Source organism: Panthera onca, chromosome A1 (assembly GCF_046562875.1).
Source record: "Panthera onca isolate mPanOnc1 chromosome A1, mPanOnc1 haplotype 2, whole genome shotgun sequence".
Classification (NCBI taxonomy): Eukaryota; Metazoa; Chordata; class Mammalia; order Carnivora; family Felidae; genus Panthera; species Panthera onca.
This window is the reverse complement of record NC_138339.1, coordinates 27894300-27917333: the sequence shown is the minus strand read 5'-3', so window position 1 is coordinate 27917333 and position 23034 is coordinate 27894300. Positions and strand designations below refer to the sequence as shown.

The following is a 23034-nucleotide window of genomic DNA, read 5'->3' as shown; positions in this document are numbered from 1 at the left end:
TTTATGGCAGGATTTATTCTTTCTCATTGCCAAGTAGTATTCCATTGTATATCTAAACCACATATTCTTTATCCACTCATCAATTGATGGACATTTGGGCTCTTTCCATAATTTGGCTATTGTTGATAGCACTGCTATAAACATTGGGGGTACATGTGCCCCTATGAATCAGCACTCCTGTATCCTTTGGATAAATTTAGTAGTGCTGTTGCTGGGTCATAGGGTAATTCTATTTTTAGTTTTTTGAGGAACCTCCACACTGTTTTTCAGAGCAACTGCACCACTTTGCATTCCCACCAACAGTGCAAGAGGGTTCCCATTTCTCCACATCTTCACCAACATCTGTTTCCTGAGTTCTTAATTTTAGCCACTCTGACTGGTGTGAGGTGGTATCTCAATGTGATTTTGATTTATATTTCCCTGATGATGAGTGATGGTGAGCATGTTTTCATGTGTCTGTTGGCCATCTGGATGTCTTCTTTGGAAAAGTGTCTATTCATATCTTCTGCCCATTTCTTCACTGAATTATTTGTTTTTCAGGTGTTGAGTTTGGTAAGTTCTTTTCAGATTTTGGTTACTAACCCTTTATCCGATATGTCATTTGCAAATATCTTCTCCCGTTCCATAGGTTGCCTTTTAGTTTTGTTGATTGTTCTCTTTGCTGTGCAGGAACTTTTTACCTTGATGAGATCCCAATAGTTCATTTTTGCTTCTATTTCCCTTGCCTTTGGAGACTTGTCAAGCAAGAAATTGCTGCAGCCGAAGTCAAAGAGGTTGCGTTCTACTCCAGGGTTTTGATGGTTTCCTGTCTCACATTTAGGTCTTTCATCCATTTTGTTTATTTTTGTGTATGGTGTAAGAAAGTTGTCCAGTTTCATTCTTCTGCATGTTGCTGTCCAATCTCCCAGCACCATTTGCTAAAGAGACGGTCTTTTTTCCGTTGGATATTCTCTCCTACTTTGTTAAAAATCAGTTGGCCATACATCTGTGGGTCCAATTCTGGGTTTTCTTTTCTGTTCCATTGATCTATGTGTCTGTTTTTATGCTAATACCATACTGTCTTGATGATTACAGCTTTGTAGTAGAGGCTAAAATCCAGGATTGTGATGCCTCCCACTTGGTTTTCTTTTTCAACATTACTTTGGTTATTTGGGGTCTTTTAGGTTCCATACAAATTTTAGGATTGTTTGTTCTAGCTTTGAGAAGAATGCCAGTGTAATCTGGAGGGGAATGAATTGAATGTATAGACTACTTTGGGTAGTATTGACATTTTAACAATATTTGTTCTTCCAATCCATGAGCGTGGGATGTTTTTCCATTTCTTTGTGTCTTCCTCAATTTCTTTCATAAGTTTATTCTAAAGTTTTCATCATACAGATCTTTTACATCTTTGGTTAGGTTTATTCCCAGGTATTTTATGGCTTTTGTTGCAACTGAAAATGGGATGAATTTCTTGATTTCTCTTTCTGTTGTTTCATTATTGATGTATAGAAATGCTACTGGTTTCTGTATATTGATTTTGTATCCTGTGACTTTGCTGAATTCATGTATCAGTTCTAGCAGCTTTTCAGTGGAATCTTTCGGGTTTTCCATGTAGAGTAGCATGTCATCTGCAAAAAGTGAAGTTTGACTTCTTCTTTGCCAATTTGGATGCTTTTTTATTTAATTTTGTTGTCTGATTGCTGATACCAGGACTTCCAACACTATGTTAAACAACAGTGGTGAAAGTGGACAACCCTGTCGTGTTCCTGAGGAAAGCTCTCATTTTTTCCCCCATTGAGGATGATACTAGCCATGGCCTTTTCATATATGGCTTTTATGATGTTAAGGTATGTTCCTTCTATCCCTACTTTCTTGAAGGTTTTTGTTAAGAAAGGATGCTGTGTTTTGTCAAATGCTTTTTCTGCATCTATTGACAGGATCACATCGTTGTTATCCTTTCTTCTATTAATGTGATGTATCACATTGATTGATTTGCGAATATCAAACCAGCTATCCAGACCAGGAATGAATCCCACTTGATCATGGTGAATAATTCTTTTAATATGCTGTTGAATTTGATCTGCTAGTATCTTGTTGAGAATTTTTGCATCCATATTCATCACGGACACTGGCCTGTAATTCTCCTTTGTAGTGGGATCTCTGTCTTGTTTGGGAATCAAGGTAGTGCTGGTTTCGTAGTATGGGTCTGGAAACTTTTCCTTCCATATCTATTTGGAACAGCCTGAGAAGGATAGATATTAACTCTGCTTTAAATGCCTTGTAGAATTCCCCTGGGAAGCCATCTGCCAGGACTTTTATTTGTTGGGAGATTTTTGATAACCAATTCAATTTCTTCACTGGTTATGGGTCTTTCCAAATTTTCTATTTCTTCCCAATTGATTTTGGTAGTGTGTGGGTGTCTAAGAATTTGTCCATTTCTTCCAGATTATCCAGTCTGTTAGCATATAATTTTTCATAGTATTCTCCAATAATTGTTTGTATTTCTGTGGTGTTGGTTATGATCTGTTCTCTTTCATCTGTGATTTTACCTATTTGGGTTCTCTCTCTTTTTGAGAAGTCTGGCTAGGGGTTTATCAATTTTGTTTATTTTTTCAAGAAACCAGCTCTTAGATTCATTGATCTGTTCTATTGTTTTTTTGGAGTCTCTATTGTTTATTTATGCTCTAATCTTTATTATTTCTCTTCTTCTACTGGCCTTGGGGTTTCTTTGCTGTTCTTCTGGTTCCTTTAGTTGTGCTGTTAGGTTTTATATTTGGGATTTTTCTTGTTTCTTGAGATAGGCCTGGATTGCAATGTATTTTCCTCTTAGGACTGCCTTTGCTGCATCCCAAAAGGTTTGGACCATCATGTTTTCATTTTCATTTGCTTCCATATATTTTTTTAATTTCTTCATTAATTTCCTGGTTGACCCACTTATTCTTTAGTAGGATGCTTTTTAACCTCCATGCATTTGGAAGTTTTCCAAATTTTTTCTTCTGGTTGATTTCAAATTTTGTAGCATTGTGATGTGAAAATATGCATGGTCTGATCTCAATTCTTTTATATTTATTGAGAGATGTTTTGTGACCCAGTATATGATATACCTTGGAGAATGTTCCATGTGCACTCAAGAAGAATGTGTATTCTGCTGCTTTTGGATGAAAAGCTTTTGTTCTGAATATCTGTCAAGTCCATCTGGTCCAGTGTATCATTCAAGGCCATTATTTCTTTATTGATTTTCTCCCTAGATTATCTGTCCATTGTTGTAAGTGGAGTATTAAAGTCCCCTGCAATTACCATACTCTTATCAATAAGATTGCTTATGTTTGATTAATATATTTGGGTATTTAATGTGGGGGGGGGCATAAATATTTACAATTGTTAGCTCTTCTTGATTATCAGACCCCATAAATATAATATAATGCCCTTCTTCATCTCTTGCTACAGTCTTTACTTTAAAATCTAGTTTGTCTGATATAAGCATGGCTACTCCAGCTTTTTTTTGACTTCCAGGAGCATGATAGATGGTTCTCCATCCCTTCACTTTCAATCTGAAGGTGTCCTCAGGTCTAAAATGGGTCTCTTGTACACAGCATATAGATAGGTCTCATTTTTTTATCCATTCTGATACCCTATATCTTTTGATTGGAGCATTTAGTTTATTTAACATTCAGAGTTATTATTCAAAGATAGGGATTTAGTGTCACTGTGTTATTTCATGCTTGTGGTGATGTCTCTGGTCCTTTGTAGTCTTTGCAGTGTTCCACTCACAGACTCCCCCTTAGTATCTTTTGCAGAGCTGGTTTAGTGGTCATGAACTCCTTCAGTTTTTGTTCATCTGGGAAATCCTTTATCTTTCCTATTCTGAATGACAGCCTTGCTGGATAAAGGATCTTGGCTCCCTGTTTTTTCTATTCATCACATTGAATATTTCCTGCCACTCCCTTCTGGCCTGCCAAGTTTCAATGGACAGGTCTACTAGTACTCTTACCTGTCTACCTTTGTAGGTTAAGGCCCGTTTGTCCCTAACTGCTTTCAGAATTCCCTCTTTCTCTTTGTATTTTGCCAGTTTCACTATGCTATGCTGTGGAGACCTAATCTTGTTAAATCTGAAGGGAGTTCTCTGTGCCTCCTGGATTTGGATGTCTGCTTCCTTCTCCAGGTTAGGGAAGTTCTCAGCTATCATTTGTTCAAGTAAACCTTCTGCCCCTTTTTCTCTCTTCTTATTCTTCTGGAACTCCTATGATACAGATATTATTACATTTCATTGAAACACTTAGTTCTCTAATTCTCCCCTCATGGTCTAGTATTTTCTTATCTCTCTTTTTCTCGGCTTCATCATTTTCCATAATTTTAAACTTCTATTTTACTTATTCTCCCCTCTGCTTCCTCCATGCTTGCTGTCACCACATCTAGTTAATTTTGCACCTCATTTACAGCATTTTTAATTCATTATGATTATTTCTTAGTTCCTTGATCTCTTCTGTCTTCTATACTTTTTTCAAGCCCAGCTATTAATCTTATGACTATTGTTCTAAATTCTTGCTCAGATATATTGTTTATATCTGTTTTGAGCAATTCTCTAGCTGTCATTTCTTCCTGGAATTTCTTTTGAGGAGGTGTATTTTGATTTGTTCATTGAAGTAACCCTGGAAAAAACATTTTTAAGGTGGGGGGGATGGAAGAAGCCTTATCCCATACAAAGAGAGTAATGACAGGGATGAGAAAAAAGAAAAGAAAAAAAATTAACCAAGCAGAAAATCAGAGAAACTATATGGCTTAATCCACAGAGCGAGAGAGAAAAATAAAGAAGAAGTAAATACAGAAGAGGTGTAAAAAGAATAGATTAAAAATGTCTCCTTAAACAAACCAACAACCAGAATAAACAGACTAGAGAAGGGAAGAAATAAGAGGAAGAAAAGGAAGAAATAAATATATATTTTGATGGATTTATATATATAATTGACCAAGAATCAAATCAGAAAATGCAAATCCACTGAACCGATATCTGATGGTTTCTTGGAATCGGTGGCAGTGCTGGTCTGGAGAAGGGGCCATCTGGTTCAGTCAGTGTCAGTCTTGCTCCAGTAGATAAGCAGTTACCAGGCACAGAGGGGCATGGTTTGGTGTAGGTGGGTCCTGCCTCCACTGTGGGCCCATTGTCCATTCCCTGAAGCCCCACCTTGTTGGTGATAGGGAGAAAATTGGCAACACCCCTGTCTCTCCTCCCCAGACTGGGTGTCCCAAACCACTCTGTTCAGACCATCCTCACAGTGCCCCAGTTTGTTCTGCTCCACAGTCTCCCAAGCCTCCCAAGCTCTCAGGTGGGATTCAAACCCCAGTGTCTTAAAGGATCCCCCTCTGTGTGTCCTGCTCCTGGGGTTGTGCCACTCTGCCCAGCCAGCTGACAAAGGACCTCTGGTTCCTCACAGTGCCACGTGGACACGAGCGGCACAGTTCGTTCCATGTCTAGAAGGATCCTGCTCCGCATGCCCTGGTTCCATCCTAGACAGCCAGATGACAAAGAGCCTCTGGCTGGCAGGTGCCTGGAGGGTCTTTTGTCCTTGGAGCAGCTATTTGCTTTATTCCCACAGCACAGAGAGGATTGCTGTCTCTAACTGCACCTCAGACTGGCTACAGAGCCCAAGGCCGGCTCCCCTCCTCCCCAGGTGCGCGAATAGGCAGCTGGCTCCAGTCCAGAGAAAGCCCCAGTTAGAAATTGGTTCTTTGCCTGTTTTTTTCTGTTTCCCAGCCCATGGTTTTTTCCTCTTGTCCAAATACAATCCTATATTTCCACAGCCTCTCTTTCCCCTCCTTTTGTCTCTCCACAGAAGGGGATCCCTTCCCTCCGTTCTTATGCCACCCTTTTTATCTCCACCAGTTTGAAATCATGTACCTCTGGCCCGCCACGTTGTCCCTGTGGGCCCCTGGAGATGTTTCTGTCACTCTGTAGCCCGGATTCCTGGAATTCCAAGTCTTCTGGCCTCAATACTGCTGTGTTTGAGGGACAAGGGAACTTCAGGTCCCAATATTTCTCTGCCATGTTGACTCCTCTTTCCAAGTCTTGCATTTTTAAACCACAGTCACACCCAGGGAGCTAGTGAAGAGTGAAGCCAGTATAATTGTCTTTGAACTGATGTATGAGGCTGATGTTTTCCTGTTTGGAATGCATCCATGTATTTGGAGCAATTTGCCCCTATAACCGTCTCTAAAAGCATCTCTAAAAGAGGGTTGTGGACCCTCTTTGGGTGTTCCAGCCCCAGTTGGGATCCATGAGGAGGTCCTTGATCAAGATCTCGCTTGCAGTGGGGGCTGGGAATGGGTGCATGGGAGGGTGGCTTAGAGAAACAAAAAAACAAATTTATCCCTAGACTAGCATTTACCAGACATAAAAGTATGTGTAGTTCTGGAAAAAACACAGTATGTGAGCAGGGTTAACATTAGGCATGGCTCCCTTAGGTTAGCAGCTGTGATTTCCTTGCCATGTGAAGGTGTACTTTCCCCACTGTGTTTGCCCTGCTGGGAATAAGGTGCAGGATGAGTTGAGAAATTACTGATGAAGCACAGTGACAACACCGCTAAGAGTCTGTCTAATTCCCCGGCATGGGGATTTCAGGGCAGCAGAAAGTGAGTGGTGGCTACTAACCAGATTCCAAGACAGCTGAGGAAATCCCAAAGGAAATGAGTTTGTTTGTTTGTTTGTTTGTTTGCTTTTCGGTTCGTAAAATATTTCCTGAAAGCATTTTTATAGGAAAACTTTATTTAAGAGAGTTTCTTTGAGCCTGGACCAGCACATGGAAGTACGAGCATTGGCAATGTCTGCTCCTACCCGCCCCCACCTTGCCCTCCCCATCCAGTCATTTCTTTTGCAAATCACTTGGAGCCTTGACTTGGCAGAGCTGTCCAGACAGCATCTGACCTTGCCTAAAAATTGTGATTTATAGCATGTTGATCTCAAGCATTTTAATGCAATGCCCCAAAGAGCAGAGAAGTCTCAATAAAAGGATATTCTAGAACTTCTTCAGTCAGTGGGCCAAATCCCATCCCCAAGCCAGGATGAGATAGATCATAAGATCTCCAAGACAAAAGAACTCTTCCAGGGCTATATGGACCTATTGAAGCTGGATTTGTGAGAGCAAAGTATTATGAGAGCACAAGTAGGCCCCGCAGCCTGACTGTCCTGGCTCCATGCCTGCTCGGGGCCTGGCGTGCTGCTCACTCGGGTCCCTTGCTCTTGTCCCCACTCTCCCTGCCATAGAAGGAGGAATTATTGCACTGTCCATCACAGACTGTCTGCAAATAAAGCTGATTCTCAGAGGCGCTCAGATTTACTACATTTCACTCTCCCAATGGCATGTGACTGAGGGGTAACCATGTGTTACCCCTCTCTGTACTTCAGTGTCCTCACTTGTTAAAAGGGGAGGTAATAGTCTGTGCCACTCATGGGGCTGCTGTGAAGGCTAGATGAGGTGCAAATGATTACGACACTTAGCACAGTGACTGTGCTCCAGACATGGTAGGCATGATTATTCCCATCATGAGCCTCTAACCACTTGATTTAAATTAAATGGCCTGAGGAGGCACCTGGCTGCTTCAGTCAGTTGAGTGTCCCATTCTTGATTTCGGCTCAGGTCACGATCTCACGGTTCATGGGATCGAGCGCCACATGGGGCTCTGCACTGACAGCCTAGAGCCTGCTTGGGATTCTCTACCCCTCTGTGCCTCCCCCACTGTCTCTCTTACATGCTCACATGTGCATGCTCTGTCTCTCTCTCTCTCTCTCTCTCTCTGTCTCTCTGAAAATAAACATGTTTTTTTTTTAAGTTAATTAATTAAATGATCTGAGAGCTTAGATGGGGCAGGTGGTTTAGAATGTGCAACCTGGGAAGGAGGAGGCATTAAGAAGGAATCCTGGAAGAGTAACTAGAAGGTCCCCAAAGAATGACATGCTGGCTGCCTCACAGGAGGCCATTACTAAACCAAGAGCCCCAAAATAAGAGGGTTACTTGATGGTGCCTAGGTACCCCAAATCTCTGCTGTCACTAGGATTTCTACTTCCCAGTATGCCTCGTAGGGAGTGGTATCAGGTGGAGAAAGCCTTCTAGAAGTTGTCCCTTAGATGGTATCCAGCTGGTAGGTGGGGAACCCCCCACTCTGGCCAGGAGGAATGGGGGAAGGCTGGTCTTTTCAGGGTTCATCAAACAACACTCAGCCATTTCAAATGTCTCAAGACAGGCAGCCTTGCCTCTGGACGGTCTTCCCTTGATTACAAAATCATAAAATTTAAAAGAAAATATATGCCATGTGTTTCCAAGAATTTACACTTAGTTCATCAAATCCTTTGTTTTCTGAGAGTGTTTTGGAGTCCAACAAGACTATTGAGGCTTTTTCACATGTCTTTAAAAATGCTTTTTTTTTAGAGAAGGACATTAGAAGGCTTTGAAATTTGTTCCAAGAGTAAAAATAATAATATTAATAATAAATTGCTCAAAACTCTCAACCCCTGCAGGTTCAAAATTTACTTAACATTCCAAAACCAATAGACTTGAATTATTATGGGGGTTGTCATTTCTTGAAAGAGGAAAAAGAAAGAGGCTCACTGGAGTTCACTGGGCGGTTCTCAGTTGTGCCCATGGCCCAGCCGACTTCTTACTTAGCTTACACCTTCAGAGGAAGCCCCCCCCTAACTTGGCATCAATGAGGGCAGGTTAAAGTCATACTGAGGGTACTTGGCTTTTCAGCCTGGCTTATTTTTGACTGGTGGATCAAAGCCCTCCAAGAATGGCTCTCTTGTGGGGCACACGATCTGTGTCACATAACATTGGTGGTGTATTGTTAGGTGAGCAAAGAGTGGAAACAGAACAGTTTTTCTTTGAGGTGTGTGTAAATGAGCGGCTGCCAAGCAGCTGCCCTTGAACGCTGTCTTCTGGTGACCTCTGGTGGTAGAATTTGTCCTAGCATGTGTGCATGTATGCTTCTGAGCCAAGCCATCCAACCATGTTACAATTTTCCTACATTCCTTTCCTGCTGTTTTGTCATTCATGTTAGGCAAGGAGCAAGAATCAGTTGCAAACACCCAGAATAAAGTGGTGCATGTGCCTGACCAGACTGTTATTTCACAAAAAGTTGCCTGGTGCCTTTTCTTTCAGTGAAAGCCTGATACATTTCCTGTAGAAAGAGAAAAGAAGCTAAAATGAAGGAAAGTGTGGCATCCACAATTTTCGTTTCGCTACTTTTTCTCAACACCAGACTCCTGAATGGTAAGTAAGAGACTGTCCTGCTCTCTTTAATTCCATGGGGTGTTTCTTGAGAGGGTGGAGAGTCCATATAGTCCTCTTGTACTGCAGTTACAAGAAAGGAAAGTGTCAAAGTGATTTGCTGCTATTAATTTGCAGTATTTTTTTGGCACTAAAATTAATGCAGAAATTAATGCAAAGGAAGCAATGCGGTGAATGCAAAGGCATGTCCCTATGTTGTGCCTTCTGTCCTCACTCTGGGAATGCAGTGAAGCCGCTGTATGAACAAGACCAGAGTCTCAGTCCAGCCTTCCAGCTACTACTAGCTATATATGGAACCTTGAGCCAATCACTCAATCTCTCTGGGGTTCCGCTTTTTCAAAGTGAGGATAATGATGTTCCCTCCACCTCAGATGAAATAATATATATGTGGAAAATCTTTGAAAAAGTGTAAAGAGATAACAGGGATTGCTATTACATGGTCGGAAACATATAGCCAACTCTGTTGTCTGTGCCCATGGGAGAAATGAAGTTCACAGAGCCAGCATGCTGGTAGGTACATTTCGGTGCCGCCACCTCTGTGTATCTTTGGGTGTGGATACTTTTGTATATACTTCTGTGTATTAACTTCTCTATGTGTATCTGATTGCAAATGCTTCTCTGTGTATACCAATGTAAGTATACGTCTGTGTGTGTACCTCCATGAATGTGTATATTTCAATGTGTGTACCTGCCTGTGCTCTCTGAGTATGCATATGCATGTATGTCTTTGGGGGCGGGGGGGGTGTGCATGTGTGTGTTTGTGAGGTGGGCTCTATGTGGGTATTTGTGTGTACCTGTGTGTATGGTGCCTATGTGGTTGTCCCTCTGTGTGCACTTTATAAGGATAGTGAGACAGTCCATTAATTTTCACTGTGTCCGCTAAAGTGAATGAAAGGAACATTTGACTAATCATAATTTCACAGCTGTGCTCTCCTCTCTTGAGTTTCCTAGAAGTACTATGAATAACCAGTGAAATGTAGAAGAGATAAGCTTCCAGAGAGAAAAGGACAATAGAGATCAGTATAATCCATGGGGAAACTTGAAGTGCTCAAATAATCATCAGTTGCCTTAATTGTCTTCTGAATATACTCATTATTGAGCCATAAGTTTGGGGGGGGGGGGGAGAGTTGGTTAATAAACCTTTCTGTCCCACACACTCCTTCCCACCCACAACAAAACACAGCAAACAAATTGTTTCAACCTGTGAGATTGTCTTGAAGAAATTTTCCCTGGAGGAGGAATGATGTTACAAATATCAGCAGACCTAAACCCAGGCGGGCTGGCATGGATTCCAAGGTTTTCTGTAGTTCTTTGACAGTTTTCAGGGGGACTGGGAGCCAGAGGTAGCTTGGCTCCCGCTGACATGATTAGCCCAGTGTCCTCTGCCCATCCTATGCACCTCATCATATCATTCCATGAAATTCTTTCTGGCTAGTTTTGCCTGGTACCCCTTCTTCCATGCCTGTCCTCCTCCGACTTGCCCTTTCTGATCTGGTGCTCAGCAAGAAATTCTGGCCCAGGAGCCAGCAGGAGGGGGGTGGGGGTGGTGGGGAGGGGACAAGTGTGAGAGAAAACAGACAGAACCCTCCCTCCCACCGAGTTGCTGAGACTGACACCTTTTGAAAGCTCTCCTCTCTGCTGCTGACTTTCTCCACTAAGCTCTAGCTCAGGCATCCAGCTTGGGGAAAAAGGAGGATCAGCTGGGGTTCTGTGGATGGGCACGGTGGCACTCCTAGCCCAGCAGCACAGGGCAAACTCCCAGGGCCACTCTTTCCCCTCTTTGGACCTGACAGATAAGGAAGAAGAGAGGGGGCAAGCTCACCAAGAGCTTTGGGGATTAAGCAAGTAAAAAACCCCATTCTCTTGACATTATATTTTCCACATCACCTCATTCAGACCTTCTAGCTTCCAACTGGGATTAGACACAGCTCTTGTATAATAATGGTAGCTGGTAACCAGGAGGGCAGCTCTCCACTCCCTCACCTCTTACCATGCCTCCCACCCCCAAAAGAGTCATAAAACTACAAGGAAGCCCTTTGCCACTCACCACAAAAAGACCCAAGGGGAAGGGGGAAAATATAAGACAAAAGGGACTAAAAAACAAGATTCAGAAATGGGGGTGGAAGAATGAGGAGACAGAGGGTGAGACTGGGTCAGAGGTCCAAGCCAAATGGAATCAAAGGAAAATGAAGGCCACAGACTGAGTCAATGGTGTGGGAATGGCAGAAAGATGGAGATTTGTGAGCAGATGAAGTGCCAGAGAGCCCTGTTTCAGCAGAGTGTCCCCAGGATGCTGGTGCCTGGGGGAGAATTCTTTCCACAGTCACCCTTATACTGTGAGATGGTGTCAGTTTCATAGACTCTGGGATTGAGGAAGGGCCACGTCCTCTTCAGTCCATGTGTACCCTTATAGTCAGTCACCAATCCCAGTTAGTTTCTTACCTCACAGGACGTACAAGCACAGGCATACACACACACACACACACACACACACACACACACACACACAGCTCTTTCTCTCAGTCCTGCCAACATCCGGGCAGCCCACAGAGGAATGTTACCGGATGCTGACACTGTGGCATTTCTGAGCAACCCACCCCTAGGCCTCCTCACCCCAAGACCTCATCACTGGGCTGGTCCCACGAATCTGCTTCTGTCACCAGCAGGATGGTCGAATGGTTGAATGCACCCTCATCTTTACCTCAGATGCTTCTGGCTTTTTCTAGGACAATCACCTCCTGGAAAACCTGAGATCCTTAAATGTCGTTCTCCTGAAAAGGAGACATTCACCTGCTGGTGGAAGCCTGGGGAAGATGGAGGTCTCCCTACCAATTACACACTGACTTACCACAAGGAAGGGTAAGTTTTCTTCTGTGCTATCAACCCACGTGACCGCTCTCAATCTCCCAGCCCAAAGAACACTGGTTCTGAGTTAGAATTGCCACACTTCCCTGGATTGACACTAGTAAGGCTCCTACCACTGGGGCAAAGAACTTACTGTTCATGTCCACATTCTCGTGTTAATGTCCTTCAGGAGCTCCCTAGATGCGCATAAGCTCTTTTGCCACCCCAGAAATATAATACGGCATTGTTTCCACTGCCTGTCTGAAGCTTAGGTTGTAGCCCAAAGTCACATATGAATCGTTCCTGAGTGCTCATTAATTTTAGATGCTTATCTGTAAACCTTGTGCCATGTGTAATTTGTCTTTTAGTAATTGTTACTTTTGCGATATAAGTGGATTATCATGTAATCCTTAACAACCATGGTAACGTTAGGTTTTCTAACTTGTTTTGTGACCAAGTAAAGAGCCCTCAAAGCAAAGGAAGGTAAGGACTTTTCTTTAGCGTTTGCTGATCCAGGATCCAGGATCGTCCCAGGGGTGTATTTGGAGCTAAGGTTTCAGTGAGGGCTGAACAAGGTCATCTCCAGGGGAAGATTTTGTTTTACTCATAATGAAACCTTTCTGGAAATCCCAGGAGGGCTGTAGTCCTGTGGTTGCAACAGCTGGCCCACCTCCCAAGGACTGCACTTTGTTGGACACAAAGCTGTCATCCCTTCTGGGACCCAAAGGAGGATGCATGTAAATAGATTTCAGGAACTCACACGGGTGACTGGAATCAAATACACCTTCACACCTTGTGGCGGGTCTTGCAGTGAGGCTGTGAAGTCTAAATGTGAGCAGCCCAGTGAGCCACCTGGTCCTGAACTCTCTCTTTTCTGAGTCCCTTGCCTCTGTTGTTGACTTAGTGCAGTCTGAAATACACCGACATCAATTTTTATCCTCTTTCATCTTTTGTTAATGAAATGTGACTCAACACCTATGTGCAAGAAATGCCGCGTGTGCACAACCCGCAGGGTGTGTGTAAGGGGGAGAGTCCCATTTCCTGAGATGGCCCAGTGGCCATTCTCTGAGTAGGGTGGCACCTTGGCCATTGAAAGTGCAAGTGTTTATTGGCAAGGGGCACAAATCACACAGCCCACAAAAACCTGCCGAAGGGAAGTGACGGTGAGAAGCAGGGTCGCTGGGGACCTGATGTAACTCTTCTATCACCATCCCCAGCACCCTCTTTCCTGTCTCACTCCCAGCTGACATGGGCAGGACACAGATGTTGGGGGAGCCATTCCTTAGCTCTGGTATTTGCATTGGAACATCTGATCCTCAAAAGCCAGTGTTAATGATCTATTCAGAAAAAGACTAAAAAATAAAAATAAATAAATAAATAGGAAAAGAAAAAGACTAAACTCTTTTTACTACTTTCTTATTCACTGCTAATATATCACTCATTGCAGAGAGACACTCACACATGAATGTCCAGACTACATAACCAGTGGCCCCAATTCCTGTTACTTCAACAAGAAGCACACCTCCATCTGGACAATGTACATCATCACAATAAATGCCACAAACCAGATGGGAAGCACTTCCTCGGATCCACGTTATGTGGACGTGACTTACATAGGTAAGGGGAAGGGCGACAGGTAAGGAATTTGTTACTCCGTTATGGATTTGCCAGTAGTCAAACTCAGTTTGAGTCTTCTTGGCTTTTGCACGCGTCCCACAAAAGAAAGATGAGAAAATTTACAATACCCTGCTCAACTGAGTTTTTCAAACCAACTTTAATTGAGTCATTCATAGCAGTAGGACTGGCCCTCGGGATCCTTGTGTTTCTGTGCTTTCCCTTGACCCTTCTTCCCATCCTCTTGCATCCAGAAGGAATGTTCTATTTATGCTTCCCTGCAGCCCTCCTCCTGCAACCAATGTCCCCTTCTCTCTTATTTTGTCCCTCCCAAGGGAAGACAGAGCTACCCCACAGAATAGCACCTCTCAGGAGGTATTCATCTGCTTCTGTATCCAAGGAATTACTCCAACTGACTTGCCCCAGATTCAATTTTCAGTATACATGTGCTCAGCAACTGGAGCCATTATTTCAAAAATAAATAATTTGGGGAGTGAATACTTGAAGAGCAGTCTGAAGGCCAAGATCACAAGCACAAAGTTTGGAGAAGTCATTAGCAAAGCGAAACAAAGCCAACCTGAGAGCTGCTTCTTGCTTTGCATGATCAGCAGTGAGCTACGGGACAACTAGGCATAACTGTAGTGGCCTGGATGGTTTAGCAAGGGTGACAAAAGGAATCTTAGGACAAGAGGTGGCTTGGCCAGGCCTGAGTTCAGCCCTCATCTTGGGTAATAGTCTAGGGAATAGCTAATTAGGCTCATGGTTACCCAAGTCTTCCTGATTTACCTACCACCACTCAATAAGGAAAATCAGATTAGGATTCTCAAGTGTTCACTTGCATATATATCATCCCATTGGTATTGTATCAGTGGCTTATCCTGAAAAACTAAAAAAGCTTCCAACACCAACCAGTGCACACTTGAATATTTTCTTCCTGCAGCAAATCATTGGAATGAGCATGGGCTGGGAACTGAATTCGATCTTAGTTTAAGAAACTCAGAAAGGCAACCCCACTGGCAAGTAGGAATAAATTAAATTCTAGTCATATAAATTACTTGAGATACGAAGCCTTTAAGATGCTAAGTGCCAACTAATTCCTTTGTCGTGGGCTTTTTCTTACATTTTTAACATTTGAGGGCAAAACAGCAAAAACAAAAGAAGTTCTGAAATGAGCAGTTGCTATAATGAGAGCATTCACAAAAAAATGGAATCACTAAAGAGTAGGACCTTTAAAAAGTGAAATCAATGAGGGCATCGATTTCACATGGGCTCTGGAAAACAAATTCTCTGGTGAAAAAAGTGTTGGGCCGTATTTTCCAAAACAATGGAAGGAGGGTTTATGGAACTCTCCTCCTATGGGGAGGGTCAAACCCTCCTATGACCCTGCAGCATCCAGTGCTGGTAACAGGCCATAGAAGTTCATTTAAAAATCAGTGTGCACTACAGTACATTTTCTATCGGCTGGAGTCTCATCCAGTGATAACCTGCAGTACAGAATGACAATATTGGCAGATAATGTCTCAGAAATAGATTGTGTTGTTGCTGATCTCGTTACTGCCATTGAATAATATTTAGCGATGTTGAAGACACTTGAAAGGAGTGATTCCCAACTGGCGGCTGTTTTGCCCCCCGCAGGATAGTTAGCAATTACAGGAAACATCTCCACATAGTGCAACCTGGAGAGGAGGGTTGAGGGAATTACTGATGTTTAATGGGCAGAGGCCAGAAACGCTGCGAAGGCTCAGCATCCTACACACACACCCCACTGCCAACAAAGAAGGATCTGGTCCAAAATACATAATGCTGAGGTTGAGCAACTTTGCTTTAAAGGATTCGTCGTAAACATTTTGTTGGCATTTTTGCACAAATAGTTTTTGATCAGAGGCGTTTCTCAGTATTATGTTTAGCTTAAAACCTTTGTAGATGATGTTTGTTTAGTAAGTACATATCATCCTTTCAGGAAGTACAATCACCCTTAGTAACAAATAAGCATTAGGATTGGTGGCAAATTTTCCAGAGTTCACTTTTTTAGGTAACTGTAGATTATAATCCCAAAACACTATAGTTAACACACACATCCCAAACCTGGCATGGAGAATTATTTGAGAAGGTAATAAATGAATAGAGAAAATATTACTGACCAGCAGGACTGAGATTAGGGGAAGACAAGTTGGTATCCAAGACACCTCACTCTTAAGGAGGGATTCACAGACCTGTACTTAAAGGAACCTCAGAGTAAGTGCCTCCTTAATTTTTTGAGACAGAGTACAAAACTCACCTTTGTACTCATTTTAAAATGTTCAATCCAATGGTATTAGTTTATTCACAGTGTTCTGCAATGACCATCACTATCTAGTTCCAGAATATTTTCACCACTCCAGATGGAAACTTCATACCCATTAACCAGTTACTCTGGATTTCCCACTCTACCCCAACTCCAGAGCAATCACTAATCTGCTTTCTCTCTCTATAGATTTGCCTATTCTGGAAATTTCAAACATATGGAATCAGATAGTATATGGCCTTTTGTGTCTGGCTTCTTTCACTTAGTCTAATGTTTTCAAGATTCATCTATTGTCTAGCATATGTCAGTACTTCCTCCCCTCTTATGGCGGAAGAGTCTTCCATTATGTGGATATTAACCCATCATCAACTGATGGATGTTTGAGTTGTTTCCACCTATTGGATGCTATGAGTAGTGTGCTATGAACACTCAGGCAGGAATTTTTGTTTGAGCACCTGCTTTCTTTTTTTTTATATATGAAATTTATTGTCAAGTTGGTTTGCATACAACACCCAGTGCTCATCCCAACAGGTGCCCTCCTCAATGCCCATCACCCACCCTCCCCTCCCTCCCAACCCCCATTAACCCTCAGTTTATTCTCAGTTTTTAAGAGTCTCTTATGGTTTGCCTCCCTCCCTCTCTTTTTTTTTCCCTTCCCCTCCCCCATGGTCTTCTGTTAAGTTTCTCAGGATCCACATAAGAGTGAAAACATATGGTATCTGTCTTTCTCTGTATGGCTTATTTCACTTAGCATCACACTCTCCAGTTCCATCCCCGTTGCTACAAAGGGCCATATTTCATTCTTTCTCATTGCCATGTAGTATTCCATTGTATATATAAACCACAATTTCTTTATCCATTCATCAATTGATGGACATTTAGGCTCTTTCCATAATTTGGCTATTGTTGAAAGTGCTGCTATAAACAATGGGGTACAAGTGCCCCTATGCATCAGCACTCCTGTATCTGTTGGGTAAATTCCTAGCAGTGCTATTGCTGGGTCACAGGGTAGATCTATTTTTAATTTTTTGAGGAACCTCCACACTTTTTTCCAGAGCGGCTGCACCAGTTTGCATTCCCACCAACAGTGCAAGAGGGTTCCCATTTCTCCGCATCCTCACCAGCATCTATAGTCTCCTGATTTGTTCATTTTAGCCCTTCTGACTGGCATGAGGTGATACCTCAGTGTGGTTTTGATTTGTATTTCCCTGATGAGGAGCGACGTTAAGCAACTTTTCATGTGCCTGTTGGCCATCTGGATGTCTTCTTTAGAGAAGTGTCTATTCATGTCTTCTGCCCATTTCTTCACTGGATTATTTGTTTTTTGGGTGTGGAGTTTGGTGAGTTCTTTATAGATTTAACTAGCCCTTTGTCCGATACATCATTTGCAAATATCTTTTCCCATTCCATTGGTTGCCTTTTAGTCTTGTTGATTGTTTCCTTTGCAGTGAGCACCTGCTTTCATATCTTTTGAGTATATACCTAGGAGTGAAATTGATGACACGGTAATACTATATTTAAGTTTCTAAGTAACTTCCAGACTTTTTTGTACATTGGCTATACCATTTTACATTCCCATCAGCAATGTATGAAGGTTCCAACTTCTCTAATGTTCTTCCCAACACTTGTTATTTTTCAGTTTTTGAATTTTAGCCATTCTAGCAGGTATGAACTGCTCTCTCATTGTGGTTTTGACTTGCATTTCCCAATGACTTTTGAGCTTCATTCCTGTGCTTGTTTGTCATTTGTGCCTCCTTAAATTTTACATCTTTCTTGCTTCAACCTAACCTCAGTTCTTCTTACCAGCACCTGATACCAAATGCAAAGTGTCTCATAACCATGGTGGAGTGAAATAGTAGAGAAAGCTGCCTTTAAGTCATATAGTTCTGTGTTCAAATGCTACTTTTACTAAATATGTAGTTTCTTTCATATCTACAGTTGAACCAGACCCTCCTGTGAACCTGACTTTGGAATTAAAACAGCCAGAAGACAAAAAACCGTATCTGTGGATGAAATGGTTCCCACCCACCCTGGTTGATGTAAGATCTGGTTGGCTCACACTCCAGTACGAAATTCAATTAAAACCTGAGAAAGCCACTGAGTGGGAGGTGAGTCAACTAGAAGCTTTTGGAAGGAACCAGGTCCTTGGCAAAGTTCAAGCCCTCACAGCTGAGAATAGATGATTCTTCATTATTGGGCAACCATGTTGCCCTCTTGATGCTGATGTGACCTAGTCAGATGTGGAAGTGCCTTCTCCCCTCCACTGGGATTGATGGGAACTCATCTTCATAGCTCTCTAGGGCTAGTTCCTTGCACTGAACATCCTCTTCCACCAGATTTCCAACCCACTTCCCTCAGGATATCTTAGATTAAGACACTCATGCATGTACCTACATGGCACTAAGTAGGAGGAAAACAATCTCAGTGTAACCACTTCATGGTCAATGGTATTTTTATTCACTTTCAAATACTTCAATGTAAAGAAATCATACTGTAAATTACAGGCATTTTAATAGTTCACTCTAAAATATTTTTGTATATGTCTCTTTCAAAAAGGGAACATTTGATTTCACTCATATGTGGATTTAAAGAACAAAACAAATGAACAAAGAAAAAAGAGACAAACACAACAACAGACTCTAAACTACAGAGAACAAACTGGTAGCTGCCAGAGGAGAGGTGGGTGGGACATGGGTAAAATAGAGGGAGTTAAGAGTACACTTATTGTGATGAGCACTGACTAATGTATAGAATGATTGAATCATTATATTGTACACCTGAAACTAATATAATGCTGTATGTTAATTATGCTTAAACTTAAAAAAAAAAAGATACTCCAAACCCACTAGCAATGATAAAATTTTTAACGGGAGCATTTCCAAACATAGCCAAAATAATAGGATCACACATAGAAAATTAATTAAAATTCCTTAATATCATTTAACAGCCAGTCCATATTTTAATTCCCCCCAATTGCTTCAAAATATGTCTGTAGAAGCTAGTTTGTCCAAACCACAATCCACTCCAAGAACACACATTGTTATATCCTGGTTGTTATATCCCTTTGGTCTCAACATGCTCAGGAGACTGGGCCCCTTGTCCCATAGAATGTCCCGCCTTCTGTATTTGTCTGATGAGTTCTCTGTGAGGTCATTTAGCTACTTTCTCTGCCCCTGTATTTCCTGTACCCAGACCATTAAATCTAAAAATCTGATTATTCAGGTAGAACAATTTTCAGCAAGAGAACTTCAGAGGTGATATTTTTTGCTTCATATTGCATCATACAAGGAGATGGAAATCATCTGGCCAACCCACTGTACCTGATGCTAAAACTGACTCTGGGATTAGAGAGATGACAACCTGATCCCTTGATTGTAAATTTATGTTTCATTTGTACACTATTGTTTCAACATACTGAAGGTCCCGTTCTCTTTCATCTAGTAGTTTTACACCAATTGGTAAGCCTTGAATCAATGAAGTCATTAGGGTTTACAAAATAACAATTTTCCAGTTTTACTAAATGGTTGTCTTCCATAAAGTAGAATTTAGAAGGGAGTAGAGGATAGGAGGCCGAATATTTGCCTTTCTGACAGAGAGCTCCAAATGGAGAGACAGAAAACCCATTACTTTTTGTGTGAGCAAAGCAAGGAGGAAAAGATGGGCTAAGAGGGTGGAATGGTGAGAACAGGGATTTCTCTACAAAATCTAGTTCGTTGGTCTCAGTTCTCCAACAGTCAGTTATCTAGGAGGAAAGTCTATGAAGAAGCATCACACAAGTCAGAGTGACTTCCTTGTTTTCCTTGTTTCTCTATAGACTCATTTTGCTGGGCAGCAGACTCAGTTTAAGATTCTCAGCTTATATCCAGGACAGAAATACCTTGTCCAGGTTCGCTGCAAGCCAGACCATGGATTCTGGAGTGAGTGGAGCCCAGAGAGCTCCATTCAGATACCTAATGGTGAGTGTCTTGGCTCCCTTTTGCATACACTCCAAAATATTTTTTAATGATTGATTGATTGATTGATTGATTTTTGAGAGAGAGAGCACATGTGCACACAGAAAGAGGAAGGGCAGAGATAGAGGGAGAGAGAGAATCTCAAGTAGCTCTGCACTGTCAGCATAGAACCCCACGTGGACCTCAAACTCACGAGCTGCAAGATCATGACCTGAGCTGAAATCGAGAGTTGGACGCTTAACCAGCTGAGCCACTCAGGTGCCCCTACTCCAAAATATTTTTAAAACAGAAAGAATTTAGTAAATTTGCATGTAATAACAGCTAACAGAGAAACTATGTTAAGCCTTAGCCAGAAAAATAAGTAGAGGTGTGTTTATCATCTCTCCATCCAATACAAAGACATTTGAAAGTGTAGCACTGCTCTCTGGGTCACTGTCAGTGAAGACCAGTTTCTAGAATAAGCCTGCAAACATAGGCTTGGCATGTCTCAGAGGGCTTGATGCTCAGTCATTCTGCCCTCCCCATCTACCCTATCCCTATAATTTGGTCAAGGTCATCGTCTAGTTGTCCCCAGATTTGTAAAGTGGTATGCCATCTCAAAGGCATGAACCAATTTTCAGTCTGTGATGTCAGTTACATCTTGGTCTCTATGCAGAGGTACAGTATGTAAAAGGCACTCGATTCCAAGTGCCATTAACCATGGGGCTTCTGCTCCACAACAGAATGATTCATCTTGCATTTCTAAAGTGTGTTATGGTTTATGAACCATAAACCATACCAGGGTTGGAAGGTTTGGGCCCTTCCAACCCTCTCAGGTATTCAGAGAGAATACGATTACCATCAGGAATTAAAAGTGAGGAAACTGAAGCTCAGTGAGGTTAGAGTCTTACTCAGAGCCACGTGACAAAGCCTACCTCTACTGACAACTTGCCTGGCCAAAGTATCAGGGCTTGCATTGGCTTGGCATACTGGAAAGAACACTGAACTGTGGGTCATCAGATTCACACATGCATCTCATTCAGTCCTCTCTCTTATTAAATAAATAAAAGCACCGGGTTTGGAAGCAGGAGGTCTGAGTTGCAGTCACGACTACAGTTTTATAGTTTACATGCTCATGGGGAAATCACTCTTCCAGCCTCCGTGTCCTCATCTTTACATACAAGATAATGTACGTAAAAAGCTTAACACCGTGGATGGCTTTAGTAAGAACTTAATAAGTGACGGACTTTATTATTATTACTGCAACAGATCATGTGACCTTAAATTTCCTCTTTAAGGATCAAATAAAACAATATGTAAAGGGATTTTGAAGTTTATAGAGTACTGTGAAATATACACACTATTAAAATTTAATAATAAAAATTAAACCTGTCATCGATGCTACTCTATTTGGATTGCTGTTCAAATCAAAAGAGGTGTAGGTAAGGGGAAGGGGACTCTTTTGTTCAAAACTTGTGCTTATTAGTTTTGTTTGTTTGTTTTTAATGATGCTTTGATGTGATCAAAGCTTTCTGACTGTTTGCTTTTTAGATGTCACCATGAAAGATACCATTGTGTGGATCTTTGTGGCTGTTCTTTCTGCTGTCATCTGTCTGATTATGGTCGTGGCAGTGGCTTTGAAAGGCCATAGGTACTTTACTGTCTATCATCCTTCCTCCCCATCATGGTTGTCAGGGATTGTGGCAAAAAATACTGTATAAAAATAGTAGAAACCTACAGATAATTCAAACACTTCATTTAAGCCATTAGCTGCAATGTGTTCACCCACAAAAAAATCTTTTATCAGTGATAGCAAAAGTAGCAGAACGGTCTCCTTTGAAGCTGGTGCTCTTTCCATCAGACTGAGGCTCCCAGTTATAAAATAGTAAAAATCTTCTAAGAGCAACTAAAATCAAGAGAAGCAAGAAATTCAAGTAATCCGCTAATTTCAGAATCAGCGTCCTCTATTAGCCAGAGCTAATTGTGATGCAAGCCCTTAAAATGATTGCCTTCACCATTGGTTGTTAGTCTCGGGGAGCCCCAGAAGTCTAACTCCTATCTACCATAGTCTGTAGCAGCTATTTGGAGAGGATACTAATCTTTCAAAAATCACAAAGTGAGAAGGTGAGTCATCTATTCTTTTTCACAAATTATTTTATAGCATGGTGACCTGCATCCTTCCACCAGTTCCTGGGCCAAAAATAAAAGGATTTGATACTCATCTGCTGGAGGTAAGTGGCAAAAGTGGGGAATGTAGTATGACCCTCTGCTTTGCAATGATTACCTTTACACATGCACACACAATTTCCATCCGTTCAGCCTGGCCAGCTCAGTCCCTGCCCAGCGGGTCCCTGCTCTTCAGCAAGTGTGTTTACAGAAAGCTGGGTGGAGGCATGAGAGTACTTACCTTTGGGAGAGAAAGCCAAGAAAACATGAAAATACATAATAATGCTTGCTAGGTCTACCAGGTGCATATGCTCATAAGCACAGAAATAAACATTTTGCACAATCAATTAAGAAAAAGGGTAAATGTCTTACTTAATACAAAACAGGGACCCACCACCACCTCCCTTGTCATACGTGGGCTAAAGCTTTCACTCGAATGTTCTTCACATGATTGCAATATCCTGCTGTAATTGTTGTTCACTTTGAGAGCGTTCAGTCGAAACTGGATCAGTACAGTGGGCTCGTGTTTGCCAGGCCCTGCCTAGACTGATTCAAGGTGGAATTAAATTCAAGTGTTTTGAATAAAAAGAGGGGTTACATCATTTTAAACTTCTGTCCAGATTGAAATATATAGTTTCAGTTGGACTCAATCTTAACACTGTTGTGTCTAAAAGCAATGATCTGCATTACATCACTTGACCCAGCCACTGTGAGACCAGCAATGCAAGAATGTGATAAGTGAGTCCCAGAGAATTTGGCTTGACTACACTCAGTTTGATTGCAAATATCGGAGAAGGGATTAGAGCCCCAGAATTTGGGCTCCTGGCCCAGTGCTCTTATCCCACTATCTAGTCTCTAGTACTGACCTTCACAGAACCAGCATGCACTTCTCAACTAAGTAAATTAACTGCTGTCTAACTTGAAATTTGACCTT

At 41.9% G+C, this 23034-nt stretch overlaps 1 protein-coding gene across 2 annotated transcripts in view; it reads left to right on the top strand.

Annotated features, from left to right (window-relative positions):
• Positions 1-23034, top strand: part of PRLR (prolactin receptor) — a 165030-nt gene that overhangs the window by 133047 nt on the left and 8949 nt on the right. For both annotated transcript variants that reach the window (XM_060634473.3, XM_060634472.2), the window contains exons 3-9: positions 9132-9242; positions 11987-12119; positions 13552-13721; positions 17941-18110; positions 19817-19958; positions 21486-21585; positions 22096-22165. In XM_060634473.3, coding sequence (XP_060490456.2) covers positions 9176-9242; positions 11987-12119; positions 13552-13721; positions 17941-18110; positions 19817-19958; positions 21486-21585; positions 22096-22165 — 852 coding nt within the window. In that variant the 5' untranslated portion in view covers positions 9132-9175. The remainder of the gene's footprint in view (positions 1-9131; positions 9243-11986; positions 12120-13551; positions 13722-17940; positions 18111-19816; positions 19959-21485; positions 21586-22095; positions 22166-23034) is intronic.